The 15,622-nt window shown below is 37.3% G+C and overlaps 1 protein-coding gene across 1 annotated transcript; it reads right to left on the bottom strand.

Moving 5' to 3' along the window:
- Window positions 1-772: 772 nt before the first annotated feature.
- On the bottom strand, window positions 773-15,233 carry LOC149619004 (uncharacterized). The gene is made up of 6 exons (XM_089855103.1): window positions 15,075-15,233; window positions 13,161-13,333; window positions 3,633-3,765; window positions 3,035-3,537; window positions 1,353-1,454; window positions 773-1,281 (listed from the first exon to the last, which is right to left on the bottom strand). Exons 2-6 carry the CDS (start codon window positions 13,240-13,242, stop codon window positions 1,157-1,159), a joined length of 945 nt encoding a protein of 314 aa, XP_089711229.1. The 5' UTR covers window positions 13,243-13,333; window positions 15,075-15,233; the 3' UTR covers window positions 773-1,156.
- Window positions 15,234-15,622: the final 389 nt, after the last annotated feature.

Genomic DNA, 15,622 nt, shown 5'->3' with positions numbered 1-15,622 from the left:
AAAAAAATAAATAAAAGTAAAACGAGATGAAGCGACTATGCGAACAACCCCTTGAAAATCTTGAAATCTATGAGCCTTCACCATGGATGAAGGATGCGCGTGAAAAACATTCGACGCTCTACAGGATGTGCAACTCCCTATACTAAAAAGTAGCCAAGTCGATACTAGCGCCGCCTGGCTACCAGCGCTGGAAACCCTCGCGGGAAAAATAAAAAATACTGGACATGGGGAAAAAACGCGCTACTGTCCGATTTTTTTCCTTAGCGTCGTCTGCTAGAAGCAAAACAGTGGTTTTTTTCTTCTTATGTCCAGTATTTTTTATTTTTCCCGCGAGGGTTTCCAGCGCTGGTAGCCAGGCGGCGCTAGTATCGACTTGTCTACTTTTTAGTATAGAGCTATATCAGTTGAAGGGGGGAAACGTCACAGTTGGGCCTGCCAATAAACGGAGCCGGTTTTCACCCTCCCTCCGTGCGGGCCGCTGAAGAACTCTATGCTAAATTTCCCGCACAATATGGCGCCTAGGCGGGGACTAGCGAAACCCCGCCTCAAAATCTCTCCTTTCCCCCCCCCCCGAATTGAAATAGCTCTATAGGGAGTTGCACATCCTGTAGAGCATCGAATGTTTTTCACGCGCATCCTTCATCCATGCCTTCACCTTAAAAAATGACAGTGATTTGGATTTCTCCAAATAGCTTAGCATTGCCAGATAGGGCTACAATCACGTGACCCAGAATATTTTTGACGTAAAATTTAAATTTAATAAAGCACAGTGTGAGGCTGAAAATGTAGTTTTTAATTAGCAACACTACTATGTTTTACAAATGTTTTATATTACATGATAAAGTAAAAGTTTTAATATTATATTGATAGTATTTATATATCACAGTTTATAAAGGATGCTTTTCAAATTTGTTTTTGTATTTTTTTTTTTTTTTTTTTTTTGACAAAATTTCTTTTTTACCCTAAACAATGAATGTATTTGGGACACCCAGTAAAAACTTCGCTTGTATTTTTATTTCATTTCTATTTGTATGTGTAAAATAAAAAGTAGAAACCACAAAACCATAAACTGTTCCCTTTCTCTGAAAGACGCTGTAAGCTATCGGCTGCAGTTATTTTTTTTTTTTTCGACAGATTTATACAAATAGTAGTATATTTACAAGGTAACCAAACTAGGAGTATGTTTCAGACTGGAAGTTTTAGTCATATTACAGTCCTTAGACTCTGGTTTTTGCAACCTGAGCCACGTATCACCTAATGCCTTGGCAAAATGATCGTCAACTGAAATCAAAAAAAAAAAAAAGGTTTTAACTAAGTTTATTGAAAAGAGTTTTGATAAAAAAAATGCTTACCACTGGTCACGACAGTGTTGCTTGTTGTACTTGCAAAAATCTCAGAATAATCTTTACCCAGGGAACGTCTGAAATGCTCATCGATAACCGGGTCGCACATACCTACATTCATTTAAGGTTTGTTGTTCAAATAATTCTCCAAAAACTTTTAACTGACAATTTTATGTCAAAATCGCAAATAAAATTTACCACAGACTAGTTAGATTATATTTAATCGATTTATCAAACTATGGATGAAGAATGCTCGTGAGGAAATTTGTTTTCACGCTACAGGATAGGCAACTCGCTATTATCAAAAACGGATTTATGGGATAAGAACGTCGGAGTTAGCGAATTCACTCCCCATCCTCGCATACTTTATTGAGAAACTTCGTCTGCTTATATTTTGACTCCACCCACAAATTCTGTATATAGCTACTTCTAGAGATCGAATTTGTGGGTGGAGTCAAAATATAAGCAGACGAAGTTTCTCAATAAAGTATGCGAGGATGGTACTAGAGGCTAAAGGTACGATCCGACGTTCTTATCCCATAAATCCGTTTTTGCTATTATTATTCAATACATACTCTGTTCCAGCTTTGGTTGTCAGCACGCCCAAAGCTAGGTCTCTATGTAACGTAGATTTGGACGTGCTGACAAGAGACGAAAGAAAAACTCATTTTCAGGATCAAAAATCTGGGGCTTAAATACTGAAAATGAGTTGCCTATCCTATAGTGTGAAAACATATTTCCCCTCACACATCCAACCATGTGTTAAACTTTAAGGAACTAAGTTGTTTGTGCAAAAAAAAAAAAACGAAGGGATATAAAATGTGTTATATATTGGCGTGTCAAGAACTATATTTTGTAGTAGTATTGTTACTATTTCCAGGGGCAGTGATTGGGCTATGTCACATGACAGTCGTCTGCTTAACATTGAAAGCGTCAGGGTGAGAAATAAGGATATTTTTCAAAATGGCCATATAATTATAAAACGGAACAATGGCCACTTAAAATGTTGAAACCTTGCAACGTTTTTATTACAGGGCCAGTAGACCCCAAAGCACTCGTCTGACAGATTGAACCAGAAGTAGGATAAGGGACTAGAAGTATCGAGCTAACCAAATTCTTCACTTGGCGAAAGTGAATATTCTTGATAACACACCAATGGTTGGCCCTCTGGTAGCGGTTTCTGAGTTTTCCCTCCAAAACGTGAGACGCTCGCGGCGGTAGACGGCCGAACTAGATTCAAGCCCCCGCGTCCGTGTTCCGCGGCTTTAGGATGAGGGGAAGGGGATAGGAAATTTTTTGGAACGCGACCAATTTTTTTCTCTCTAGTGTAGGCGCGATGGAAGCGGCATAAAATCCTCTCAAATTTGTTCACTAGTGCCAGGATCTATTACCAATGCTAGAGCTCTTTACTTCTAGTCTCATCTTACTTCTGATTGAAAGAAAATACCGAATTTACCCATTCCCATTCGCAATGCATTTATAGCCCTACGAAATTCACGCATGCACAATAGAGCTCTATTTGACGTAAGATAAGCTTGATACAGATCAACACCTACATAACACATTCTACACCCCTTTATTGAATTTCAAAACGTTATGTTAGAAATAGAATTGCCCTTCACGTTCAGCTTAGCGTCTTAGCTTGAACTTGATGTTAAAACTAACAAAAACGAACCTTAATTCAAACTTACCGGAAGATATCTCTCGGCGATGTCCAGTCCTGGGTTCCACAATGCATTCGTCGCTATTTTCTCCTTCTGATTCCGATTTCTTCATCAAAGCCTGATTTGGAGAGCAAAGGCAAGATTTGTCTACATGATGGCATTTTGCACTATAGAGAGCTGACGCGCAGGTGATAACCGATGGGCGGGCTTGTTGTTGCCGCGAGTCATAGCTACTTCCGCATTTTTTACTCATATCCAAGGGCCTATCGTCGTCCAGTTCGTCTTCGGCGGAACTGGTGTCCATAACAAAAACGGGGGGGGACGGTGGTCCATTATAGAATGATTCACGGGGGTAGGAAGAAGCCTTGTTAGATTTTATTAGGAGCGAATCACCGGGACAAGTATAAGGTGGTGGAGGAGGGTAACTAGAACTCATGTGCGAAACAAAATTGTTCTCGTTTTCAGCCGCCGGTGGTCCTTTTGGAAATATATAGGCGAATGATAACATTGATGAATCTTTCTTCGGAGATCTGAAAGGGCATGCATGGTGTACATTTTGATATAATGAAAAGTAAAAATATTTAGAGTGAGATTAAAAACAACTTCAAGTCTTCAACAAACGTACAATTGGGGTGATACTCCATTCTTATCCTTCTTGTTATCAGTCACACTTGTAATGGGCAAATTCCGTCGGCTTCGAGTTCTCATCAATTTTTTCCCTCTCGTTGGCAAATCTTTCGTTGATGTAGTTTTAATCGCTATTGTGAGGAAAATGATAAATATTTTAACAAAAACTATCTTCCGATACTTCAGTTCCACGCTCTACTGTCGGAGTTCATTTGAAAAACAGAGACAGTTTAAAGACAAAACTTCGTAGGAAAGCGTGTGCGCAAGAACCCACATAAGCCCTGAGAACATATAAATAGCCATCTAATGTTTCCGTGATCATGGCAGTTGGTTCTATCTCTGAACGTTGTCAGGTCCTTCATCATAAAAAGGATTTTCGAAATTTTTCTGAGTTATTTCATTTGTAAAGAAGGTATTGGTGTTAAGGCTTTCAAATAAGACACGTCCAAAACCAGTTCACTAATTCGTTGGACCACTTTTTTAATTCAAACCCCGAGCCTCACTGGTCCCAGGGACTACTTTAAAAATTCCCAACTTAAAAACATAGGTAAGGGGAACTGGTGACGTATTTCAAATAATTTTTACCAACTCACTGATGCCTTCTTCACATTCACTTTAATCATATAATTTGATGGTGTTTTTGTAAAAAACAAGGGCAAAAACTATTTTGCAATGCTGTAAATTCACGAAAAATGCCGCATAAACTTGAGAAATGCCTGCCCAATTCAATAATTGAGGGATACAGTGACCACGACACTATAATTGCCATTTCTAACTTAGCATACATGTTTTCACTTTCCGTAAATCGTAGAAAATCACACACAATCATAAATAAACCTTTCGCAGTAACAAATTGCACAATTTCGTTTGCCAAAAAAATTAAATCCACTAGGCCTAACTGTTCCCAATGTCTATGGAATTTTGAAAGCAACCTCGCCGCTACTAATCGCCTCCCAGTTAGGAAAGGCTTTCTATTATTGTGTATGAAAACTAGTTTTTAAGTCGAAAAACTGGTGGGTCAGGGACAATATATGTTCATACGTGACAATCAAACAACGCGAAATTCTTTATTTATAGGACGAGTTTAAAAATGATTCCGCACTGGCACAAACTCTTATAACAAAGGTTACACAACCCCTTTTAAAGTCGAGGGGCTTTTTATACTGAACTTCAAAAACGAACGTCCTTGTGCCTCGATTGCAATATTCATAGAATCGCGTTCACTGCCTTTTCACACTAAATAACTAACTAAATAACGGTGTATCAGCGCATAACTACGTTGGTTATTGCATAACAGCATGGAATAAAAAGAGTGGTAGGAACGAAATAAGAGTCGAAACTTTTCTACGATATTTTGCCGTAGGGGCCTCCATTTTTAAGTTATAATTAAATGTTTTACGGATGAACCCTTAATAAAATTAGCACTGTCTTTCAATTTCCTACTAATCATAACTCGGGGTTCATACAACCTTTGGAAAACATATTTCCCCGAGATTTCCAGGTTTTTCCCCATACTATACTTCCCTAAATTTTCCAGGTTTCAGGTTTTTCCTAACGAAGGAGGGGGGGGGCAAACATGACTATTACATAATCAAAGGACATCCCCGTATCTCTAATATAACCAGAGTTATGAGCCTCCAAAGTATGGTGTGTAATGTTAATCCTATGGAGGGAATGTTTGTTTAATTACTCGGCCCCTGTTTGACGCAAATTTCCCTGAGGTTTTTGTCAACTATTTATTTCCCTGATTTTTCCAGGTTTGTATGAACCCTGTAACTTGTAAACCGTGGCCCTTAGGGCAAGATGTCATGGAAATTTTCGACTCGAAATGGCCCTGTACTTGCTAGGATCCTACTACCTTTTATGAAACACCCTGCATAGCTTAAATAATTGCAATTAAAGCGCTCCACCAACTCTCTCGTCTATTTAAAATATTTTATTTCCTTTAAAAAATGTAATTAACCGATGACTAATTATTTCTAGAACCTCGCGCTTGTAAAACCATCATTTACTCTCGAGATTAGCGAAATTAATAGCTTAAATTTAAAAAGAAGTTTCTTAACTACAATCGCGAGAAAGACAAACTATTTCAGAAATGTTAATTCAAGAAAACATAAAAAAAGCCAAAAATTTAAGGGGAAGAAAAAAGGGGAGAGGCACGATTCCAAAAATAAATTTTTATAGAAGCCAAACATTATTTAGGGAAAGATTTCGAGATATTTATTTATACTGCGGGCTTTTTTTTGAGGTAAGCCTAAATTACACAGTAATAAAACACTAAAAGAATCCGAAATAAAATTGAATCTGTTCGCGTGAACGAATGGATATGAATTACACTGTTTCATACTGAATTTAAAGGGATACAATCAATGTTTCTGGCAACTAATGAAACGCTTTCGTGTTCTAAAATCAGACAAAATTTTTTAGTAGATTCGATCGTTGCCTACGTTAATCAAGGCCTGTGCGCGGCGCCGATTTTTATTTACCGTTTGGTAATTTAAGTTGCCGAATTTTCTCACATGAGAGCGCTGTTAGATGAATTTAAAGAATTTGAAATATTCATTCATTTTCGCGTGCGTTTCGGTCCAGCTATCAATGCCATCTCACGGTAAAATAGAGAGAAAAATAAGTCTCGTTTCTTTAAAAGTCGCCCCCTTCAAAACTACCGCGCACAGGCCTTGATTAACTTAGGCAGCGATTCGATATTTTTGTACTAGTAAAAAAATACTACTGGGTTCTATGGGGGGGATTTTTAGTCGAAAATTATCCATCACATTTTGCCCTAAGGGCCACGGTTTACAAGTTATGATTACGGTGTTCTATTGATGAAATCTTAAATTCATCGATATTGAAAGACACCGGCAATTTTTCTGTTTCCTGGTTTTTCCCCATATACTTCCCCGAGTTTCCAGGTTTTTCCCGTATATGGAGTATCCTATGGAGCAAATGTTAACGAAGGAGGGGGGGGGGGGTGGGCAAATAGGATTATTACATAATCAAAGGGCATCCCCGTATCTCTAGTAGAACCAGAGTTATGAGCCTCCAAAGTATAGTGTAATGTTAATCCTATGGAGGGAATGTTCACGAACATTTTTTTCAATAAAAGCGAGATAGTACAAATTGTTATGTGTCAAAAGCAATGGATCAGAAGACGAAACGTGGGTTCCAACATAACTAGAAACTGAAGAATTATTCAGTTTATATTTGACCATTTTAAAAATGCTTGTAATTCTATATTTTAAGAATGTTTATGTATCGGTCAGATTCATTATACTTCAGCGTAACAGGTAACTTTCAAGTAATATTTAAAAGCTAAACCCTTACCAGTGCTAAAAAGATTTCACGTAACCCGGGCCTTAATCTGGGCTGAGAGACATTAGCCCCTCGTTTAATTAGCTTGATAAGTATAACACTTTTCTCGTCGAGTTAAGTAATAAAATACTTAAAATATGTTACAACTGGAGCTATAACGGCCATCGTCAGCATTCTTACAATACCTATTAATTATTCTAACGAAAATTGACAGCATGTTTTAGTCTAATGAGAACCCACCTAAACACAGCTTAATCTTTAACAAGCGCCACTACGAGTTACGTAATCTACGTGTGTTAGAGTTAACTCTACACTTCTTGGAGATTTTGATGATATTTCGGAATTAATATAAATAGAAAACTGCCGCCACGCCAACACTAATAACCGGAAGCTCCAAAAGGAAATTAGCCTATATCATAAGTTTATAAGATTTGTTCCATAAGTATGACACTAGCTATACTTCGTAATGCTAGAGACTTACAGCTCGAGGTAGTTCGAGAACGACAAGCCAGAATTGACTACACGCGGTTAGTTTTGCACTGCCCATCTTCCTATTTAGTCTGTACTAAGCCTTTGACAACGCCTCACCAGGCGTAGCTTTACGAGAATATATATATATATATATATATATATATATAGTGGGTTGAATGAAAAGTACATATAAATAATATATATATGAACTTTTCATTCAACCCACTATGACCGATTGACTGCGTAAATTACGTCACGAATCTCAACTCCTTGCTCTTTCCCTAACTGAAATCTCTCCATTGCAGTTACCGTGATGGCGATGAGTCACGTGACAGTATTGATAGTTTAATTGAATTGCCAAAGCTGGCAAGGTAAGTGAAAAGAGGGTGTGACGTCACGACAATATTCGTAGTAACTATCTATAATTGTACCAACTCTCTTTCATAATACGGCCTCGTAACACGGTAACTGGTAGCAAATCTATGCTTAAAGGGAGGGTGAAGTGGAAAATCAAGTGATTTTTTATCGATTCTTCCACTAATTATAAAACCAGTCTGTATAGTGAAACATTCAGGAAATACAGTCTCCGAATGATTTTAAAATTAAAATTAGGTTCACATTTTAAGGATAATTTGAAATAAGGACCTCTGACCAATCGCGTAACGTCCTGCCTTCCTGTTGCACGCTCTACATCTCGCGCCTCGATTATCACATCACGCGCAAATTTGATCAAAACTCGCGATAAATTTCATTTGGCATAGAGCGTGCCACGAGTATTTTGTTAACAAGAAGACAAGAGGTCCTTATTTCAAATTATCCTTAAAATCTCAACCTAATTTCAATTTTAAAATCATTCGGAGATATCATGAATCTATATAACTAACCTCTCGATAAGGTTTGGGCGGGGCTTAGCGAAAGGAGACATCAGTCACGTGTCTGCTAGTGTTAGGAGCGGGAGAAGGGAGGGGGAGTCCGGGGGTGTGTAAATTCGAAACGTCACTTCCTTTTGTCTTGTGATTGGCTACGCAAAACGCGTCAAAGCTAGGAGGGTTAACACCCAAACCAAATCGACATGATAGAAGGGGCATATGATAGAGCTGTATATGGAGATATTTACTGGATGTTTCACTACTCGGACTGGTCTTATAATACGTAGAAGAATCGATAAAAAATTACTTTATTTTCCAATTCACCTTCCCTTTAAAGCCAGTTCTCCGCCACAAACAGACAGACACACAAACTTCGTTTCTATAATCTACGATGTGAATATCTAATCACAGGTGGTAGATAAAAACTATAAATAATGCCAGAGTTGTTAAGAGACTGTGGAAATTATCTTAATTCTTCAAGAAGGTTGTTAAAAGGGGACAGAATTCTAAGTTAAAAAAGGGGGAAGGCAAGAAAGCTGTTTTAAAATTGAGTGTAAGAGAAACGAGTAAAGGAAGGAAGGAGGGGTGTGTAAAAACGGGGTTTAAGCGAAAGAATTTCTGGTATGCGTATCCTAGCATGCATCTTTAAAAACTGAAATCTGCTTTTCCATACCCCCACTAACACCCCCAAAACCATTCTAGATTTGTACCGCGCTAAAAAAGCCTTTCGCAAGGGGGGGGGGGAATAAACATTTCGACAGCCCCTTCAAGGGATACTTAAATTATCACATTTTTGCTGTTACGGAAATTAAATTTGCATCTCCAGCGACTTTTTCTGAATTTGTATTTTTGCTGGAACTTCTAATTTTTTTATTTTCAAATTATTAAACAAGGTTTCGTTTGAATTTTCTTTTTGGATTTGTGGTAATAATTTGAGGATATTTTTCATGGTTTTAATTTTATTTTTAATTTTAATTGATTCTGTCATTTCTCAAAATAAATTAAAGAATTCATTTAGAATATTTTTAGAGATTTACACGATTTCCTTTATGACTTTCTGGTTTCTAAATATCTCCTAAATTTTAGAAAAGTTACCGAATTTTTAAACCTTACTATAGAGCTATATCAGTTGAAGGGGGGAAACGTCACAGTTTGGCCTGCCAATAAACGGAGCCGGTTTTCACCCACCCTCCGTGCGGGCCGCTGAAGAACTCTATGCTAAATTTCCCGCACAACATGGCACCTAGGCGGGGACTGGCGAAACCCCGCCTCAAAAGCTCTCCTTTCCCCCGAATTGAAATAGCTCTATAGTAGTTTCTTTTTGGGTGCATAGGGAGAGGGCAAACCCATTCTTGCCACGTCATAGGCTTATATCTCTTACCTCGATTCCATCCCCCCCCTACCGGGGGAATTTCAGTATCGCGCCTAAAAACGCTCCCCTAAGTAGAGGTATAAAATGACGTCGGATGTTCTTTCCCTCCCTGACAAACGCCCTCTCCCTATTGAGTAGTACTGAGAGGGGAGGAGCTACGGGGACGTGACGTCAATATTGGTAGTCTAAATTGTATGGCCTGAGGTGACGATTTCCAATATGGTCGCCAAAACCGAGGTAAGGGATAGGAGGGTGTGACGCCACGAGAAAGTTCGTGGCAGCAGACTATACCAGATTGGTCTTTACGTCTTACGTTCCTGTGTCCTTTATTGGACATGGAGGTATAAGCTAAATTTCCCGCCAGGTTTACCAATGCGCATAAGTTCATATAGACAGCTATTAATAGTATAAATTGGTATTATCAAAGCAGACGACTTCCAATATGGTCATTTGAACTGACATAAAAGATAGGAGAATATGACGTCACAACAGAATTGTTAGTAGCTCTTTCAAGGTGTGGATTCAGAGGGCTCCTCCCATTTCCCCCCAAATGGCGGTGAGCTTTACAAAGTGGAAGGCTAGTGGAGGAATTCCCCTGATTGGATAAGCTGGGGAATTCAGTAGGGGAGAATTTAACACTTAGTGCCTATAGGGAGATGCCAGAGAGGGGTGGCTTAAGATGTCTCCTCCCCTTTTCGTCAACATGCGGCGAACTTAAAGTGAGGGATACGCCAGATTGGCTAAGCGGGGCATGACGTAACACGATCAATAGATGAATTTTTAACCCCTTTGTTCACTACCTATAACGACCAAAGCATAGGCAGGGCTGGAAATAAGCACAGGACACTGGGCATTGTCCAATAAATTTTAAAAATGTTCCATATTTTCTTTAAAAACTAAGGGGGTCACTGGACATTTTGACCAATAAATATTCCGAAGTTTTAATAGCTTGGCAATGAAGATGCGACACTATTTTTGCATAGTCCAGTGGACAATGTCCTTTAAAAACGGGGGTGTCACTGGACAAATGTCCTATAAGAATTTTTTCTTATTTCCGTCCCTGAGCATAGGTCATATATGGTGAAAAAGAAATTGCGTCGTCTGCTAGGTCTCTATCAGTGCAATTCTACTAAAATCTTAAGCTACATTACATGACGTATGTTCGAGCTATCATTTAAGTGTCCCTTCGATTCCTTTTTTACCAAAACTACATGATGTAGGTCTTGTTAAAGAAGAATGCATAAAAAAAGCCATCTCGTAACACCTTAAAATTCCGCATGACTTAATTTTCGGGGTATTTCTACCTTCACGTTGAAATTTAAAGTGATTGCCATAAAGGTTTCAATATAAACACTAAAAATATTAAGAATTTCAAGGCTTAGACCTACAATTATTCTATTTTAGCCGCGTAAAACCTCTCTGGTATATTTTTATCTAAAGTTTAAATAAGAACAAAGCAAACTTTAAGGAGCACCCCATATTTTTCCAGGGGTCTAAAATAGGGCGGATTTTTAAATAGCTTATTTTCAAGAATGGATCCATAGAGGAGGAAACCCGCCTAGCATGAACTTTGTTAACTGTGTGTGGGAAATTTTTATTATCCTAGTACCTCAAACTCAATGCAAGCTTGAATTTAAGTTCTCATCCAAAAATAAAAATTTATATTTGCGAGACTATTTATCCAGAATAAGTAAAATCAGGGATAGATTTAAGTTTAGAAGTAGGAATGGAATGGAGAACGTTTAGTATTTACTTCAGTCCGACTCATAGACCACCCAGTATAGAGCCCCTCCCTCCAACACGTAACGAAAATTTTAAATTATCTGATTGGCTCACTTAAACTACGTTTTTATGACGTTGCTGACGGGGACGGCGAAAAATACGTAATTCTTTTTTACCTCTGTCGCTATGACCCGCCTCTTCTTTCATACCCTCCCCCCGTCCCGTGGAAGGGGGTCCGGGACTTTGACGCGCGCCCAGATTACTCTGTTCTCCATTCCTACTTCTAAAATTAAATCTATCCCTGGTAAAATTAATTCCACTAAAACGGGAACTGTAGTTCATTTGTGACATAATTATCCCAATCTTTTTATTACTCCATGGCTTACTAGCTATTCTATTTCATAAATTGTCCATAAAAAATTAAAACAAAATAACCTGATATTTGCAAGCATACTTTTCCTGAATAGGGACTTGGCAATTCGGGCTTAACTCCGCCCCCAGCGCCATTATGGTATGCAACTTTTTTTAACAGAATGAAAGCTATATAAGCTTTTCCTCCTGGCATGTTTTTTTAGCACTAGTGGAAGGTAGCCTGACGTTGCATGACTTAGTACTAGTTTTCAGATTAGGAGGATTTATACCATTTACACCAGGAGGATAAGCTATTTGACATACAAAGTACAGTAAAAAAAAGTAGCCTCGCCTCCTGGTGTAAATGTTACAAATCCTCCTAGTCTGATAACTATGCATATTCCCTGACCTTTTTCTGAGATTTTCCCTGACCTTTTTCTGAGATTTTCCCTGACCTTTTTAGGCCGAAAGTGTAAATGTTTGCAGCACGTTTTAAGTGCTTTTATAATTAAACAAACTCTCTACATTAAGTTAGTTTTCCAATGTATTTGTTGCACCAAAATGATTAAGAAACATTTTAACTATAAATAACAGTCTAAGAGATTTTTTAAAGGGAGGGTGAAGTAGAAAATCAAGTGATTTTTTATCGATTTTTCTACTAATTATAAGACCAGTCTGTACAGTGAAACATTCAGGAAATACCAGCTCCGAATGATTTTAAAATTCAAATTAGGTTTCGATTTTAAGAATAATTTGAAGTATCCCCCTCCGACCAATCGCGTAACGTCCTGCCTTATTATTAACAAAATTCTCGTGGCACGCTCCTTGTCTCGCGCCACGATTATCACGTCGCGCGCGAATTTTATCAAATCTCGTGATAAATTTCATTCAACATGGAACGTGCCACGAGAATTTTGTTAATAAAAAGGCAGGATGTTACGCGATTGGTCGGAGGACCTTCTTTAAAATTATCCTTAAAATCTGAACCTAATTTGAATTTTAAAATGATTCAGAAGTATTTCCTGAATGTTTCACTACTCAGACTGGTCTTATAATTAGTAGAAGAATCGATAAAAAATCACTTGATTTTCTACTTCACCCTCCCTTTAAAGGAGTTTACTTTATAAAAAGAATTCTAGACATTTGTAAGGATTGCTCTAGAGTTTTCTGTGTTAAGAGAAGATGAGGAGAAACTTTCATTACTCTTTCAATAAAGACTTATCACCCAGAAATTTTACCCACTAAAATCAAATTCCCTGACTTTACTGAAATGAAATTTTTAAATTCCGACTTTTACAGGTGTTCCCTGACCCGTGGCAACCCTGCCCATATTTCATTTACTATGAATACCTTGACCCGTAAATGAATTATAACAAAAAATAATTTTGAAACATGCAAGAAATCGTAACATAAAAAATTTCATATTTACTAGATATGGAAGGTGCCATGGCTGTATTCACAAGTTCGGCAGCTTTAGAAAGTAAATCCAATGAAGATTCGGAGGCTGCCATTCCATAACACAGTTATCTGAGAATTTATAGAAACATCCCCAGAAGTATTGGAACGTTAATATGATCGAGATAAATCCCAGAAAAGCTGCAGCTGCAAAGAGTTTAGATTTGTTTAAGTAATGACGTATCGCTAACAAAGAGTATATGACTCCACTCCACGGATACTAGCATCAAAATAAATTGGATAATTTACTCTGTAGACCTACATCCTTTATTATTTAGATCTACTTTAGCTATTTAACAATGGGTTGGATAGTATGAAAAATTCTCTACTTGGTTCGGGAAGATTTTTGAAACAAGTTCAGATTACCGAACCCTTTTTCAAATCGAAAATAAAGTCAATATTCTTGCAGGGTTCATACAACTTTTGGAAAACAAATTTCCCTGAGATTTCCAGGTATTTCCCCACATACTTCCCTGAATTTTCCAGAGATACGAGCCTCCAAAGTTTAGTGTAACGCTATTCCTATGGAGGGGTTGTTTGTTTACGTTTTGCTTAATTACTCGGCCCCTGTTTGTCATAGACCTAGGTGTTTAGTATGGTTGGATGGGGGACAAATTGAGCTATAACATACTAAAAGGACATTTCCGTATCTCTAGTAGAACCAGAGTTACGAGCCTCCAAAGTTTAGTGTAACGCTATTCCTATGGAGGGGGTTGTTTGTTTACGTTTTGCTTAATTACTCGGCCCCTGTTTGTCGTAGACCTACGTTTTTAGGATGGTTGGATGGGGGACAAATTGAGCTATAACATACTAAAAGGACATCCCCCTATCTCTAGTAGAAACAGAGTTACGGGCCTCCAAAGTATGTTGTAATGTTAATCCTATGGAGGGTGTTTTTATGAACATTTTGCTTAATTACTCAGCCCCTGTTTGACAAAAATTTCCCTGATTTCCCTGAATTTTACTAAAAATTCGAAATTTCCCTGAATTTTCCCTGAGGTTTTTGTCAACTATTTATTTCCCTGAATTTTCCCTGAGGTTTTTGTCAACTATTTATTCCCTGATTTTTCCAGGTTTTCCCTGTTTTCCAGGTTTGTATGAACCCTGTCTTGGTCAGAATCCTAAAATTTGTTACAACTAAAAATCTTTGTCAGAAAGGTTTTTGCAATGCAAAGAAAAATATTTTTTTTGAACTGCAATATTTTTTGAACAGAAAAAAAGCGCGATCTTAGCTTAAATTGACCTGAATTTAAAGTAAACCTAACTTAACGTAACCCAACTTGCGAACGTTAATTTTTAAAGTCAACATGAAGACATAGGCTAAACTGCATTATTTGATTTCTAACTAATTTAACACGAATATGAACTTTATTTTCAATTTAAAAAAATGCTCAGTAAATGGCACTTGAGCCAAACTTAAATTTTAAATTTTAATTCATTTAATTTGAAAGCTTTCCAAAATTCCTTATTTTTAATGGATTTTTTTACCTTTCTGGCTTCCACTCCAGTCTGTCTTACTCTTAGATTTAATTATTTTACTCGACAAATCACGATTGTGGAAGTTGGAACAACAATAAAAAATGTCACATTTTAAAAATAATATTTGATTTGAATAAAAGCATGCTCAACTAGCCAACCCCTCATACTTAAAACTGACACTTTCATAAACCTTAAGTAACAACTACACTCTTCAAGTTCGTATTTGATAATTCAATAAAAATATTAGGATCGAATGATCGACGGTCTACAATCTTCTATCACAATATTCAGCATAAATTTGACTGATTATTATAATAGGCCTAAGGTCTACTCCCTTCCCCATTATCAACATTCCATTGAAAACCAGTTTGTTTTTAAATAATATCGCCATAGAAACATTTTCGCTTACCTGGTTTTAATTATAACTTTAATTCTTTCTGAAATCCACAAATTTACAGCAAATTTAATCCAAGAAACGTTAATTTTGTAAGCATGAAAATTCCTCCTCACGCCAACCACGCACTGTTTTTTTCCAGACTGAGACTCAGGAATGCGGCGAATGCCCAATTGCCTGTGACGTCACGGACATGTGACCTCGTTGGAATGATAGGAATGAATGATCTATAATATAGGTTTAAAAATATTAAAAGTATTTCATTCGATAAATAAGATACAAATAAACAGTAAACATTTAAAATCAACATCACTTTACCACTATATTTTGAGCATAATTGATATTTCAAGAAATATCTTACACACTCTTGAAAGAATTGTGTATACTTGGTAAAGTGGTTCTTAATATAGTAGAATTTATATAGTAATTTAAGAATGTGCCAATATGAATTGAAGAATAAGTTTCTACGGCCAGCCTGTTTTCAATTCATGGTAAAATCCACGTATCTTTCAGAGTAATGTATTCTACAGTAAATACATTGATGAATTCAGACATACGATTGG

The sequence above is a fragment of the Phalangium opilio genome, unplaced genomic scaffold (assembly GCF_054372755.1).
Source record: "Phalangium opilio isolate 3A_F unplaced genomic scaffold, DU_Popi_V2 ptg000209l_1, whole genome shotgun sequence".
Classification (NCBI taxonomy): domain Eukaryota; kingdom Metazoa; phylum Arthropoda; class Arachnida; order Opiliones; family Phalangiidae; genus Phalangium; species Phalangium opilio.
Note: the sequence above shows the minus strand (reverse complement) of the source record. Positions and strands in the feature narration are given on the sequence as shown.